Source organism: Lissotriton helveticus, chromosome 9 (assembly GCF_964261635.1).
Source record: "Lissotriton helveticus chromosome 9, aLisHel1.1, whole genome shotgun sequence".
In the NCBI taxonomy this organism is placed as follows: domain Eukaryota; kingdom Metazoa; phylum Chordata; class Amphibia; order Caudata; family Salamandridae; genus Lissotriton; species Lissotriton helveticus.
Window position 1 is genome coordinate 546,989,396 of NC_136070.1, and position 16,908 is coordinate 547,006,303.

Consider the following 16,908-nt stretch of genomic DNA (forward strand, 5'->3'; position numbering starts at 1 on the left):
TACCAGTTGAAAAATAGCAAGCAAGATTCATTAGGAGGGATCATGTGTCAAGACGTTTTCGGTGTTCGGGCAAATAGCTATTCTTTTTATTATGATTTTTTATTTGCAAAAAAACCCATCTCGGTACAAGAAGATTTAGTGAATACTCTTTTTCCTTCAGAATTTAAATCTCTTTTAAAAACCACTAGTGGTAAGATTAGTTTTAATAGGGACATTGAATTCTGTAATTCCAAAGAGACGAGTTAATTTTAAGGTCAAACATACCAAAAACTTCTCAAAAATATGTATACTGGAATTTACAGCATGGAACCCGAAAGCTTCTCGCACTTTGTCGCATGAATCTTCTACCTTTAAACGATTTAACCGCACACTGGTCCCCAAATCTGAATAATGGAAAAATCTGTAATCTTTGTAATTTGAGTGTTCAGACCCTGGATCACGCCTTGTTTGCATGTCCTGCATTGACTTCGTGCCGGCGTCGTTGGCTTCGGCCAATGTTCTTACAAAATGGTGTCAAAAATTTAACTTCTGCACGCGACTTATTATTTTGTCCTAAAAATGAAGCAGTGTGTTTTAAACATTTTAATTATTTTAAGGAGTTCATGTGTATATTTTAATCGTGTTTGCACAAAATGGAGTTGCTGTGTTCTTCTTCCCTCTTCCTTTATGCTGCTACCTTAAAGTTTCAGATAAAGTAAGATACTGGATTGCGTCTTTTTGCACATGTACTGCTGCTATTGCATTCTCTCTGGCTAATATAGGATATGCTTTATAAATTCAGTTTTGCTGCTAAATTCAAATAATCTGTTAACGATTAATTTGGCAGTTCGGGCTGGACTGTTCCCATGAGGCACAGGTCAAGACTGATTTGCATATGGCCAGGTCTAAACTGGGGTAGCATTGTGAGCAAAAGAATGATGGATTTAACCCAGATCTCTTGACTGGGGGTGAATGTTTTGATTTGCTCTGCATTCTGTCCATCAATTGTGTGTCTTTTGCAGAATGTGTCCTACTGCCTTCTTGATTGCGGTTCACAACAACTGCCTAGGGCTTTATGTGAGTGATATGTACCACAGCACATTACTTTGCTTGGCTAGATAACTGCACAAGCCAAGGTTAGATGTACCCTTGATGAATTCTTTGAGCCTCCCACTGTATATAAAGATGAAAGCGGACATGTTTTATACACTCCTTTTTCTGCCTTCACCACATATAGGTCTACAATATTTTTTGGATCTCCATAGATACGGATGTATGATTTCATGTGTCCATCCCCCACCTCCCCCCCCCCCCCACTTTGGTAAGTTAAATATTAGCCATCATTGGGTTTTTTTCATTGGTGTTTCATTGGTGTTGATTAAGTTCCAGAGCAGTGTGCTACATGCCTAAAAGTGCTTCAACACCTCATCAGTGGTAGCAAATGCTATGCAAATGCTAACCTATTCCCCTCTTCTATCCCTCCACTATCCTTCTCAGTACAAATAACAGACTAAGATATCCAACGCTCAAATTATTTTCATATTTCACTATACTAATTCACCATTAATCCTTTATGGGTTCCGGAGTAGCGTGCTACTTGCCAAAAAAGCGATTTGACGCCTCATCAGTGGTAGTAAGCGCTATATAAATGCAACTACAGCACAATACAATGCAATTAACTGTAAATTTAATATAGCTTGTTCCAGGCTCAGTAGAGTGGTGTGGCTCACTGGCTAGAGGTGGCAGACCCGGAAGCAGAGAACGGGCCGGGACCAGGGTTCAATTCCCGACGCGGCAGGGTCGTGGACTCGACAATTCTCGCCTCGGTGCCTACTCTAACCAGGGATCACACTCGGCAACTCTGGGCATTAAGCTTGCCTCATCTCTACAACGGCCCCCCACAGACGCCGGGGATGCCTAGTTTCACCTTGGAGATACCCAGAAGGGACCATCTCGCAGGTAAAGCCAGGACGGGGTTCCCCAGCGGTCTTCAGCGCCGGGACGCTTACGGGCAGCTGTGCGCTTTACAAGAGAGACACAGTCACAGACACAGACACACACACACACACACACACGTGATATTTTAAACAAAGATGACTTTATAATTTGGAGGATGCTTCAGGATTATGTGATTAGCTATGACAACAATAATAACAAATTGTTGTGATTTATCGGTCTACAACATAAGTTAATTTTCCACAGACAACTATATATATATATATACATATATATATATATATATATATATATATATATATATATATATATATATATATATATGATATAGATATAGAAGATTAAGTGTATGTATGAATGAGTCCTTGTAGCAAGTCCTTTTTTAATTTATTTTTATTAGAGCAAAATTCAGGTAGTACAAAAAACATAGTTCATAGTCAAGAAATGCAGAAAAACTTATAAAACGAAGACATCAGATTACAATAATTATTATTTGTAGAAAGATAAAAACAAGAACATACGCAGTTCATAGTAATATTACAGTTGACATTAAAGTTTTTCACACATGTGGCTAAAATTTATAAGAAGAAAAAGAAAAAAGAAGAACATTATCTTCACTAACCATTCCTTATATCATGAAACCAGGCAGTATTTGGAGACCAAATTTGGCCTCCACGTATTCTGAATGTTTTACCTCTAGCTTCATAAATAGCTATTTCTTGATTGTAAATTCCTAGAAAACGGGTTAGCCACATTTGGAAAGTGGGAGGGTCAGCTTCTTTCCATCGGGCCACCAGTATAATCCGAAACACCGCCATACCCAAGAATAGAGATGTTTCCTCCTCCTTACAATGCCCAAGGGTATCATCATGGCCTACTAAGTAAAGTGTTGATGATGCTTTCACTTTATGACCGAAGATTTATTCCCAATAATCAGAGATCATTTTTTTCAATAGGTCCAATTTAGAACATTCTGCAAACATATGTATTAAGTTTGCAGGGCCCAAACCGCATCTTGGACATTCATTATTTAATCTTTTGCCCCATGTATATAATTTTGCTGGTGTATAATATAAATTATATATGGTTTTATAAAGTTGGGCCTTTAAATTACACGCTAAAATTAATCTAGATGATAACGACAGAGACATGTCGATATCCACGTTCGGATTACCTAGTTTAATTGCCCAATCTCTCTCGACATGTTCCCGATCATCTAGTTGAATCTGAATCAATAGCTCATAAATAGTACCTATCCTAGTAGACCAATTCCCTATAAGCTCAAAGAAGGGAGCACTTTCCAGTACAATTCTTGGGAAGAGTTGATTAAGAACGGTGTGCACCTGTATATATTTAAGAAAGTCACTGCTGGGCACCGAAAAATGTAATTGTAAATTTTGAAATCCAGTATTAGGTTCATGACGAGGCCTTGGAATACGCACCGACTGAAATGTGTCAACTATATTTTATGAGGAATGCTTAAAGCCATACACACTAGAAAGATTTCATGGCGTCTTTGTTGAACTTTCACCAGGATAAAAATATAATGTGACCTGGATTCACCACTACCATAGGGTTGTAAGGCAAGGCACCAGAGGATATGTGCCACCTACCCACAAAATAAACATTATTTTGGAAGGACAAATGGATTTCTTTGAACCATGAGACTATAGTACTTTTATTGTTTGTACTGATTTCTGTGATAACGAGAGGATCAATACAAAAATAATTTTTGTCCAGTAACTTAAAAATGAATTGGCTTGAATACATTGTTTTGATATATTCCATGTAGAGTTGTAGTGGATTTGCCATATTCTAGTAAAGAGGGGGATATTTATGATGCACTTAAGGAATATGATTTATTCTTAAAATAGCCAATGTATAACATTTCTGACAATCAATTGAAGTGTTGTTTCTAGATGGAAATATGACGATTTATCCGTAGGGACATTTTTAGTAAGGTATAGTTTTGAGGTCCTGTTCCACAAGGTTGTAAGGCAATGCCCACTATATATGATATGTTTTTTCTAACTTTGCGCATACAGTTGCTGTCTCTTTTGTTTAGCTCCACACCTCAACAAGAAATTACCATGAAACCTCAGACTTAAGGATTTGAGGCTGTGTGCTGTAACCTAGGGGGGAAGAGAGACCAGTTTAGAGGTAGATGGGTTGCTCTGATTGCAAGGAAGGCCCACTCTACCATTCGTGTTGGATGGTTTCTTTTCTTCTGGATAAGATGGCCACTCCCCTTTATGTATGAAAGCATGCTGCTCGGGGAGGTAACCCCTCTTACTAGCAGCAGCTAATCATTGCCTCTCTTGCTAACATGGGGAGTCTGACAGCAAGGAGGACTCTGGCTAAAAGGCTTTGATAAAGTAGCATTTTTGTCTGCTTGTGCAGGTATGCTTGCTGGTGCCACATACATGCGACTGAGAGATGCTCGAACATTTGAGTTATGTTCCACCTTGCTGAGAGATTACTGATGACCTTTTATTTTGGACTCCACAGGTGCTCAACAAGAAAGCATCCAAAGCCCGTCAGAAGGCGGTGAAGCGAGAGCAGCATTCTGGGACCCGAGACGTCCACTCTATCCAGGAACTGTATCCTCCTCCAACTGTGCTCATGCTTTTAGTTGATAAAGCTCCATGTTAGTTGTGTATTTGTTGGAGCACTGCTATCAGCATGTTATTTCTTTCTTTAGAAATGGCACCCTTGTGTTATGTCCGTTAAGCATTTTACTGCAAACTAGAGTTTTGGAATTTTAGTATAATTCAGATATTACCATTACTGAGTTCTATGTGGTGTTCTGGTTACTGTTGTTGGGGAGCAGAAAAGCAATGACCAGGCCCCAATAATGGCTGTTGCTTTGATCATGAGTAACTTTACCATGTGCTGACCTCAATAGGAACGTATCCTTAAGTGTTACGGTGCTGCAGTGTTAGTTGTTCGTCTTGCGTTGGATTTGGTAGGTTTTTATCCGCATAGTGTTGTAGCCATACCAGCCAACTCACACGGTGCCACAGTGACACACATGATATCGGCCCCCGTAACCTGGTGAGGAGCCGATATTACACTGTGGCAGGGAAAGCGCGTTGAAAACCACTGTAAATCGTAGTTTTCCAGCTCGTTTTCAAGAGGCTTTTGACTGCCGATGTCCATTAAGGGGTGTGAGTTTAGACTTAGTCCTGCCCACTCTCCGCCCATATTTGTCATTAGCTTATGTCAATGTCCTTCGTAAATGCTGGCTTCTGATTTGTTGATAGGATTATTAGTCCCACCTTAGTACCGCCTTGTCTTCCATGAGGACTGGCTCTTTTACTTCTGTTACACCCTATGTCTTATTTAGTCAGTAAGCACTATTTTCTTTAATGAGTTTGTCCTACTGCAGGCACAACAAGCTTTCCCGTAACATTTAGTGCGCCATGTGCGCCACTTATTTGAAATGAAATAGGTCTCACATTTACAAGAGTTTGAGCTATTAACATTGTAAATGACAATGCCTTTTATTTATGTGTTAATTATACAAACAGATAAATAAAAGGCATTGTCGTTTACAACGCCAATAGCTTAAACTCTCCCAAATGCAAGACCTATTGCATTGCAAATGTTTGTTTTTTATCTTTTTTTGTAGGAGGGGGGTGGGGGGCTGGTGGGGTTCAAAAGTGTCTCCTATTTACTTACAAATTGTGAGATTGTTCTTCAAGTTGGCAGCTATGTTGTAGTTGTGTGGAACTCTAAATGATAGCTAGAGAGCAGAGAAAAGCCCGGGTGTTGCATATACGTCACTTAATTTGTTTCTCTGCATACAACAGCAGTTACCCACTGTTGCTGTCTACGACTATATTCAGCGCTATTCACTGTTCATTCTTTTAAAGGGCACAAGAAACCAAATTGAAATGTGCTGCTGTTTGTATAACGTTGTGGTCTTGTGGACATCTGGACAGATGCAACCTGTAAGCTATAAGCCGTGTCAAGATGAAATGCCCACCTTGTAGATGCATGCTCCAATTAAAATGATATTTTAGGAAATCTTAGCATAAGGTGCTGTGACTTGTTTTCCTGAAATTACACCTTTAGCATAGAAGTAGAAGTGGCTGAAGAAGATCTACTGGATTCTTATGGAACCCCAGCAAAGGTGAGCATTGCGTTTGTTTGTTTACTTTCGTTGTACTGCACTTAAATAATTTGGGAATGTGAAAGAGAAAGTCTACTCTGATTTTTTTTTTTTATATATTGTTTAAGATGTATCCCACCCATTAGTGCTGTAAAGTGTGTTTCTGCTTCAGTTTATTCATAATAGAATATTAATGTCAAGTGGTAAGCCGTTAACCCTAGTAAAAGTTGGTTGCCCGGATTTATAATTGAAGCACATAATGTGAATTGCGAAAGTGTCCCGGGCAAACTGTGCACCAAGACTTGGTACTGCAAATTACCTCAGGTTTCAATACTGGTTAGAAAGCAGTTTGGGTTTGGCTACTCACAAAACACAGTAGAATAGAAACAGATAAAAAGGCCTGCTCCAGAAAAACTGTGTAGACTGTTTCAATTACTGTTGTTTGAATGGCAACTAACGTTATTATAAAAAAAATTAATGCAAACATGTATGAATATAACAAATATAGTTTTCTTAAATGTACCCTTTGGAGCGCAACGCATAGCCACAGTGAAAACAAATTCTGTTGAAGCCACTCCAAGGGTAGATTATACAACACAAAGACCACCAACCGGCAACAGTGAACGTAAATGTCCCCTTTTTATATTTAGATGGAATTTGATATTTTCCATGCTCCTTCACACCAAGGTAATTGACAACTCACTGCACATTGACTTTACCAGTTAAGATTGCTTGCACTGCTCAAGCTCTTACATGAGGTTATACTTGCTTCCATTCTAGGCCTCGAACACAAACTGATTTGCAACATACAAGGCCCTGGCCTCGAGTGAGTCCACTTTCCCCTTGATTACCGCAAACGTGAACTAATCAGACTGTATCTGGAATTCTTTGAAACACTTGCTTTTGTGCATTGCAAGGTGAAGCTGAGAACTCTCTGATCGTCGTGGGCCACCTTGGAAGTGATGGACCCAAGCGGCATATAGGCACCACCCCCACATGCTGACGTCTATTCCTATTGTTTTACGATTTATTTTCAAAGTGAACCTGGAGAGCAACTCCCACATTTTTCAGTCTTCCCACGATTCCAAATTTCGAAACAGTGTATCGGGGAAGAAGTATGTCTCCCACCCCACAAAACAACAGGATTCAAGCTATGCCATTACTGCAGGCAGCAGATGTGAAACATTTTCCATGATCCACCCAAAATTTACCAGAGAGCTGAAAGCAAGGTTATATGTGACCGAGCCCAAGCAGAAGTCATGTTCGAAGCAGCAGTCCCACTCCAAGTCACGAGGTTTGCTACCCTGCTCAGGATTGTGGGAGCCGTTTTCGAGCCAAGTCCAAATAAGTAAAAGTCCAAAGTAATGCAGGAAACCCAAGTGGGATTTGAACCTCTCTTGCCATTCGAAATCTGATGAGAAGCCATGCAGTCGGCACACATAGAGCCCACTCAGAGGCTTGCCTGACATGCCCCAGTTTTCCCAACCCATCATTGACCACATAGCATATGGAAGCCTTCAATGTGGCCATCCTGCACATTTTCAAGATGCAGTGGACTTGCTTTAGAATGCAATTGGGCTCCATGGCACCTCAGGGTCCACCGGTCCCATATCTGCTGGTGGGCCCCTCAATTGTATCAACTGGCTATGCTAGCTCCACTACTGGGTCCTAGGGCTGGACAGTACTTTTATTTCCCTGGACAATTTACCCTGTGGGCTGGAGCAGCTGTAAGCTGGTTTTTATGGCACAGGGCTACTCCTGGTGTCTGTCCATTTCCCCAGCTCCTAGAGGTTAATTGCAGCCTGGCGGGGAGGCTTCAAGCGATCAAGTAAGAGACCACCGGGGAAGGTAAAGAGAAAGCAATCCGAGAGGTAGAAGAGAGAGAGAGGGAAGAAGGAAAGAGTGAGAAAATGGATGGACAGAGAGGCTGTGCAAGGTGGTGAGAAGAGTAGGGCTTGTTTAAGCATTTTTGCTCAGGCTGCTTTGGTTCCAGAGTTCTGACTTACCACCTCTGTGCCAATATCCTAAATTTACTTTTCCCCCAAGGTCCTTCTTAGTCCCCTCCGTGCCCCTACCAAGTTTGATGCCACTCGTGCCAGATCTTACTTCCGATACGGATACTCGTAGCCAACATCAGCCCACTCCAGGCCTATGTCATGCAATAAGATAACCAAAGCATAACCTGCTATAATAGCTAGAAGCGGAAAACCCTGTTCAGCTGCAATTTGGAGATCGTCCAAAGACATCAAACCCTTCTGTAGGGTGACAGTGAGACGACAGACACCTCAACTCCCATCATTACACCATTGCAGGGCTATTTTTGTTACTGCAAAATGTGAATGGGTTGGATACCTATCCAGAAAGTGTTTCAATCCCCACCTTCCCCACCACCAGAATTGAAAACACTTCTTTTTCAGATAAGTCCTTGACTTTACACTTCTCTTTCTATAAACAAAATCCAGTCTATTGACTGAAATTCATCAGACAGGGCCAGTCGCTAAAGAACCACTGTTGCCCTTCAATTTATTACTTAAGGACATTCTGACGGCCACTTGGATGAAGCTATGTCTTTCCCTTCCAGTCAGTCGACCTGTGATTAGGTGAAGGAAAGCCCTAGGAGCGTAACACAGGACCCGCGGTGTAGGGGGCCCTCACCCCTTTAGTGGGCTCCTACCCTTCATGGGCCCCCTGTTGACACCAATACCAATGAATATCTGTGAGATATGGGCGACTCAGGGGCCATTCATCACATTCTGCAGGAGGGCCCCAGCATTTTGCGTTAGGTCACTGACCAGCCTCTGATGATCAAGCATTCTTCAGCCAGCAACCAACTCCTGTCAGCCTTGTGATACAAGAGTAAACCAGTAAACTTAACCTGAATGGCTTTTCTCTGCTACTCTGGACAAGGAATCTAAGTGTGTTGACATATTTTGGAAGAAATTATTATTCTCTGCTAGTCTAGCCTTGAGTAATGCTGTCCGTTTTGTGAACCGATTTACACATACAATTTGTAGGACATAGTCAGTGAGACCTTGCGGACTACCTTAGGGCATTGTTTGCCCAGCCCATCCAACATGGGCAGGATGTTGTGAAGTATGTATTACGTGCTTGGCAGTATGCATGAATGTGTGCAACAACGTTTTCAGGGGATTTTGACGGCTGAAGACTCTTTGGGCAGAAAGCCAACTCTGTGCTGGAGAGATTTAAGGACAGCCATATTACAACCCATTCCCTATGGTTGCTCTTGTAAGACTGCCAATTCCATCAGCAATATTGTGTGTCCAGACATATTTCACTTAATAATAGGCATTTTAATTAATGATTGTGTACTCTCTTTATATATTTTCTCTTGTTATGAACATACTCATGTAAAAAAGTTCCATCAGCTCTGTGGTACACTATGGAGCTGGCTGAAGCCAAACATCAATGGAAAGCCCTAGAAAGCCTTTGCAGGGAGAATTATAAACCATCTGCACAATGTAGTTATATGAATGAGATTGAGCCTTCCCAAACAGCCTTTTGTAAGTACTTTCTATGCCCCCTCTGTTGCTTCTGGAGGCAGTTACCCCAGGGAAGACTTTAACATTGTAAAAAATATTTTTCGGCCTCCTTTTTCCTGTATGGAGGTGTCCCACGTTTGGAAGACCTCGCCGAGTCCTCATTGCTGTACTTTGCAGACTATATTTAGACTTTAGATGCTACTGTTTTTTAATGTTTTGATCCTTTAGTTAGCGTCTTATTCAGACCCTGGACTGTAATCTCAAAAATCACCCGACTTTCCCAATCAACTATTATCCACCATCTCCAGTTTATTAAATCTGAATCCCCGCATGACCCTTGCCCAGCTCATAGTTTTATGAAAGTGATTGTTATCATCAGTCCTTGATCTAGTCCATGTTCAATTCCTTGGCTGCAGACTGCCTACCTTGTCAGTAAAATGAAGCAATGATGGTTCCTCTCTTTTGAAAAAAATACCCGCTGGCTTCTATCGCTCCTTTCGTTACTGTTGTAAGATTCTTGAATAGGAAATCAATAAGCAGTTGAAGAGAACAATATCCTCTTGTCAGCTCAGGCAGGTTTTTGTTGATTTCACTGCACACAAGTTATCCTCGTGTCCGTATTGGATAACGTTGAAATGCTGCTTGACAAAGGAGGGAGTGTGGCACTGATACTGTTAGATCTGCTTGCCACATTCAACACGTTCTCCCATCATAGTTTTCTGAATCATCTTTATTCTGTAGGACTATGTGGGTCTGTGCTTGCCTGGCTCGTATACTTTTTTAAGCATCGTTCCCAATCAGTTTTCCTGTATCTTTTCTGCTCTTCCTCTAAATCTCTTGTCTGTTGCCTTCCCCAGGGACCTTCTTGAGCCCCATGCGTTTCAATATTTAATTGTGCTCCTTGGGTGATCCAATGTGCAGTTTGGCTTTTCTCCAAAATCATGCAAATGATACTGATTGTCTAATTCAGGATAGTCTTTGGGATCTCGGAAAGTTTTTATGCCAGCCTTTCTGCTGTGGCCATCTAGATGAGGGCCTGGGTACTCAGGTTAAATGACGATAAAATGGAGGTGTCACTCTTTGATGGGGCTCCTTCTTTGTGGTCTCCTCTTTTGTCGTTCAGAACTGTCCTCTTTGCCCTACGATTCTGAAACAAATGCAGTGGGCGTTATTTTTGTCGACCCTTTCTTTTTTAGGGCAAATTAAATATTTGTCTTCATTATGCTCTTTGTTTCTTGATACTTTACAAAATCATCATTTACTGCCCATAAACTGTAGCAAATCTGTAGTTCAGGGTACCATTTTGCCTTCCATTGACTCTGGCAATTCATGAATTCAGCTTATTCTAGATCTGGCAGCTTTGCTCCTTCTGGGACTTCTGTCTCGTTACCTTAATTGTAAATACACTAGAGCTCTTCATTGGCTGCTGATGTTAAAAGATCTTTTTTTAAATCCCTGTGCATATGCCACTGAGCGCTTCGCAATGCTGGGCCTGTTTTTACATGTCCTAGAGTGACCTGCTGTGCTCCTAGGCATAATCTTCATTCAGCTAATATCCCTAAAAGTTGACGAGCTTTTCAGGGAGGGCACGCTGCTTCTAATCTAGCTCCTAAATACTGTATTGCAACTCCTCTCAATATGCTTCTTGAAACAATCTCTTTTTTCCAAAAAGTTCTTAAAACTGGGCTATTTCATTGACTTGCACTCTATTTGTCTCTTAAGTCTCTCTAGTTAGTCTAATGTACGCCAGAACACTCAATATTGAGTAGCTGTTGCTCTTAAAAAAATAATTTCATCCGTACAACAAACATATTACGATTGTTTGCAGTTTACTATTTCAGAGAGCTTTAGGGTTTCCAGACTTCATGTGTTGGAGCTGTTCTCCATGCTTATCTCAGAATTGGACTTATCCATCTTCATCATGCAATGGGATCAAATAATAAACAATCAGGACATCTTTCCTTCGGTGCATCAGTAGTCCTTTAACCAAGCACTGGTTATTACAACCCACAGATTTATTACAAAGTCGCCCTTTCAGTTAACCATAGACCCTAGTATTTGATTACAAAAAAATGTATTCTAGTTTGATTGTATTTTGTAGAGTTGAGGTCTGGGGGAACCACATCACATTTTTGTGTGTATGTGTGTTTTAGACCTGGCATCTTTTGGCGTCACTTCCCCTGTCTTTTTGCTTCTGACCTCCTGTTTTTTACTGTATCCTGCATTTCGGTTTTGATGGTTTTAGGACTCTGAGCACTCTACCACTGAAGACCAGTGCTTAAGTACAAGGGCTCCGTGTGTAAAATGTTTTGGTGATTGGTTTCTCCATGATTGGCCTTTTTGATTTACTAGTAATTCCCTAGTCAAGTGCCCCAGGTGTGCCCATGGCCTGTAAGTCAGATGCTGCTAGTGGGCGTACAGCACTGATTGTGTCACCCACACGAGTAGCCTTGTAAACCTGTCTACGGCCTGACACTGCAGTGTCTGTGTGTGCAGTTTTAAACTGCCATTTCGACCTGGCAAGTGCACCCACTTGCCAGGCCAAAACCTTCTCTTTTATTACACATACGTCACCCCAAGGTAGTCACAGGGAGCTCCATGGGCAGGGTGCACTGTATGTAAAAGGTAGGGCATGTACTGGTGTGTTATACATGTCCTAATAGTGAAATACTGTAAATTCCGTTTTTCACTATTGCAGGCCTATTTATCCTGTAGGGTAATATGGGCATTGCCTTGAAATGTCTTTTAAGTGTGATTTCTCATTGGGAGCAAATGTATATTTGTTGTTTGGGGTCTCTGAACTCACAATTTAAAAATAAATGTTTTGGTGAAGTTGCTGTTTAAATTGGATGTTTGAAAATGCCACTTCTAGAAAGTGGGCATTTTATTTGCTTAACCATTCTGTGCCTCTGCCTGTCTGTAGAATACATGTCTGAGTTGGCTGACAGTTGAGCTCTTGCGCATTCACTCTAGACAGTCGCACAAAAGGAGCTGAGATGTACCTTGAATATCCTGACAGGCCATCACCAGGATGATGGGCCATCCTGAGTTAGAGTGGTGGGAGGAGTTGTCAGTGACACCTGAGTATGGATATGCCTGTCCTCACACAAAGCTGTCTCCAGCCCCCTAGAGTGTGTCTGGAGCCAGGTCAGAGAAGGGCAGGGCATTGTGCACTACAAAGAATTTACTTGAAGTTGGACATCTTCAAAGACAGAAAGGGGTATACGTATTTGACCTCTGACATCCCAAAATCAGAACACTTCTGGGGACATTCTGCCAGGAAGAAGAGCTGGATGCTATAGGAGGGACTGCCTCTCTGTTGCTTTGTTGTGCTGGCCTGTTGCTTTTGTCCTGGGAGTGAAAGCCTTGGACTTTGCTTTCTAATTCCTACTTCCAAGGTTCTCCAAGGGCTTGTGCGTGCTTGCCTCCTTTTAAGAAGTCTCAGGGCCATCAAACACATCGCCTGCCAGTGCCTGGGCTCTTCTGCTGAGAGTCCTGACTTCCCAAGTGGTACCAAATCCAGTTCCTGGGCCCTTGGAAGTAGAATCTGGTAATCTGATGGAGAAAATCTATGCATCGACTACCATTGCCTGTTTTCTTGCCACTACCTGCCCCGAAGCGTGCTTCCCGATTGGCGCATCGACTACGGCTTTCACAAAAGGTCCCAGCTCGCTGTCCCAGTGCGTCAGAACAACTGCCACATCGTGAGTCCCGAGCTCGGTATCACTGATGTATGTGACACCTGCTCTGACTCTAATGCAGCACCTGCTGCTCCCGCGGCTGTGAAATCTACGCTTTGCCTGCCCAGCGGTTGGAAAATCGATGCAGCGCCAGCCTCGCCTCTATCGTGGCGAAGCAGGGCATCTGGATTTTTGACACATCATCCATGGGCACCAATGCTTTCTAGACCCTGCAGCAAGGAACTGACGCATTCCCTCCCATTCCAGTAAGGAACCGACGCATCGCCTTCCCTGTCAGTGAGGAACCGACGGATAACCTCCCCTGTGTAGTAAGGAACAGACTCATCTCTTTACTTTTTTGTCTTTGATATTTGTACATCTCAGGTACTGTGTGCAAAATGAAACGCATCCATTGATTTCAATGGACTAAACTTGCTTAATGTTTGAAAAGTGATATTGTGAGTTGTGTATGTTGCATTTTTGTCATTTTGGTATTGTTTTATTCAGATAAATATTGGCTGTGTGTGTGTGTACAAATTATTTACACATTGTCTCTGTGATAAGTCTGACTGCTTGTGCCAAGCTACCAAGAGAATGAGCAGGGATTATCTTAGTTGTGTGACTCCCTTACCTGAGGGACCCTACTTGGTAAGGGTGCAACCCACTGTCAACTAGAGAACCAGTTTCTAACAATATGAGAGAGATATCTCTCGTTGTGTGAGAGATTTCTCTTCAGGTGTGGGTGTACAGCTTGCTCCTGCCCATACTCCTTCATGAGGAAATGTTCACAAGACTGAGCTGTCAGCACTTTGCCTGATTGATGAGCCAGGATCAGAATTCCGGAAGTGATGTCCATATAGATCAGCTGGATTGAGCTATCGCTCACCAATGCATTCATCCCGAACGACTTTCAGAAATTTATGAAGTGGAATATTGGCAACGGTAGATGGTTACATTAAGGGACCAACCACACATACGGCCATGTGTGCCATTTCCTTAGCCGGCTTTGTATTTGTGTACAGGATTTTTCTTTCTGGGACATGAATACCCTGGAATGGATGGTGTTGAAGGTCATATAAGGGCTGGTGCTAGAAAAGATGAGTTGGGCATGTCTAGATTCTATGAGTTCTTCCTGCACCTTGTGGAGTTAAAGGTCATGGCTTGCATGACTGAAACATATAAATGCTGTTGTGGGGCTGGTGTGAGTTATGTTCTGGTATCTGATGATTAATGTTCCCTGGTTGGCTTTCTGTGGGGCTGTTCTAAGAGCTGGTGGCAGCATTCCTTTGGTGATGTTCTGAAGGCTGGTGGTGGGGTGGTTTAGTTTTGCCTCTTAGGAGATTGCTTATGAATTTGTCGGCTGGTACTGGTTATGCCCTTGGGGTGGCAGAAATACTGCTGACGTCCCTGTGGATGCTATTGGTAATGGATAAAAAGCTGTGTAGTATTGCTGATGGTATTGTTGGCAGTGTCTGTTAGATTGGTGGTGGTGTTTAAGGCAAGTCTTTGGGGTGCTGTTAGTGCTGATGGCTTGCATGCCCTCACATTTAGATGCAACAACAATAACTCAGTTCCTGACTGGTGTTAACATTGCCTCAGGGAATCGCACAAATTGGATGGCTTTGACAATGACGTGAGTGTTTGCAGGTTTAAAGGATGGTGATGATGCCCTGAGCATTAACTCATTTGGCGATGAGTTCTCAATTATTTTTGATTTTGGCCTAAATTTTAGGGTTCTCAGAAACGGACCCTCAGCACGCCTGAGAACCCCCAGTCTAAGAGGATCTCTGCTATTACCCGAAGTCCACATCTGCTGTTGTCACCCTCCAGCTTTTCGCCCAGGTATGTAGCAGGATAAAAAGACAACTCCACGTATGTTTCTGAGAAGATTCATGCATTGTTTGTTCAAGATTAGAGCTCTCTAAAGCATTACAGTAAGGCATCTCTGCCTAATGAGTGTACTCCATGATATTTCTTGTTCATGCATGCTAATGTTAGTTTTGTGATTTTACTCCAGGAAAACACCACGAGATGCCTATGCTCTAACCTGAAAAATTAGTTTTCAACCTAATGAGTCTTGTAAGATACAGAACCATAAACTGCATACTAGTGGTTATATAAAACATTTTGTTGGGAGCACATTTTTCTTTCCAAGTACAAATCAGTTGCCTAAACAGACTGCCTCTGCCTTTAATCACCTGATTTTGTTCTTGTTCGATCAACCATAAAAATTAAGTTAAGTAGGTCCACAAAAGAGTGTTTCTCAAATCAAAAGATCTAGCATCTCTAGTCTTAGTGTTCATGATGTCCATCTATGTGTTGTAATCAACACATAATTGATATTTAAAATAATCAACAGTTGAAGATCTATAGCCAAAACCGAATACCCAAAATCTATAGCTGACACATTTTATTCTAAAGAAAGAATGATTCTGTATCTTTCTTTCTAATTATACATTGATTACAGCTGTGCCCAATATACATAATCTCCCTTCATCTTAAAAACTCCATAGTCAAGGTTATGGAACTTTTAAATGTTAATTTAAACAAATTGTCATCTGCCAGAAAGTAGGACACAGTGCAAGTGTTCCCAAACATATCCACTGTAGAGGTATGTCCAACAAGTGTTGAACCGCTACTGGCATTCAGTGGTGTTAGTTCAGTGCAAAAAGACGTATCATGGGCTTCAGAGGTGGTGGTCAATTAGGGGTAAACTCTTGAGTTGGATGTCAATTCAAGTAGAATACCATTTTAATGTTTCATACCCTAGTGCTGACAAATTACTGGAGACTTTACATATTGCATTGTATTCTAATTGCATTTATATAGCCTTTACTTTCCATGACCTGGTGTTGAAGTGCTTTACGCCGGGCAGCACTCTACTCTGGAACCCAATGTAAGTGATTAATCCAATGGTTATGGATATTGGTTATTCAGATTAGTTTTATGCTCTCTAGCAAACCATTCCATGTATTCACTCCAGTTTCTTTGAGGTGGATTAAATTAATATGAGTTAGAACATTAGTGTGCAGATGGTTGGTGCAGTGGCTAGATGAGCTAGAGGACATTCAATATTGTGAGGTTGCAGGGGTATAATAAACAAGGAGAGGTAGAGATCTTTGAAATGAGTTGGGGGCAAATTGCAGAAATGCATTAATAGAGATTAAGGCAAACATGCATATGACTTCGACTAGGCTGTGCTCAGAGATTATTCGGGCAGGGCATGAAAAGTGAGGAGAGGATATTTGAAGAAATAAAAAGGAGAGGCTACAATCAGAAGTTTCAATTAAAGGTCCGCTTACATATTGTACACATAAGCACTTTATAGAGGCATTCTTTCTTTAGCAGTGTTTCCTAAACTGTGGGTTGCAAGCAGAGTTTTGGCAGGTTGCAAAAATCCAACCAATAAATAAAGTTGCTTTTAAATTCTGTAATTATCTTATCAAATTTGCAGCACCTCAAAGACAGAGGTCAAATGGCAGTCTATGTCTTATGCTGTCTTTGTTTTAAGGACTGGTGTTTACAAACTCTTCTCACTTTGAAGTCAAAGAAAGATAAGTAAAGTGAGTTATGTGAGAATCTTACTGGGGTAAGTGTCAGGAAAGACTTTAGGAACTCATTTGTTCACAACATAACGACATGTAAATACCTGTAAATCAACTGTACACATTCAGCAGTT

The 16,908-nt window shown here is 41.5% G+C and overlaps 1 protein-coding gene across 1 annotated transcript in view; it reads left to right on the forward strand.

Moving 5' to 3' along the window:
* POLA2 (DNA polymerase alpha 2, accessory subunit) overlaps nt 1-16,908 on the forward strand; it is a 273,226-nt gene that overhangs the window by 50,679 nt on the left and 205,639 nt on the right. The window contains exons 3-5 of the mRNA XM_078660428.1: nt 4,444-4,535; nt 6,013-6,070; nt 14,962-15,071. Of these exons, the coding sequence (XP_078516554.1) occupies nt 4,444-4,535; nt 6,013-6,070; nt 14,962-15,071 (260 nt within the window). The remainder of the gene's footprint in view (nt 1-4,443; nt 4,536-6,012; nt 6,071-14,961; nt 15,072-16,908) is intronic.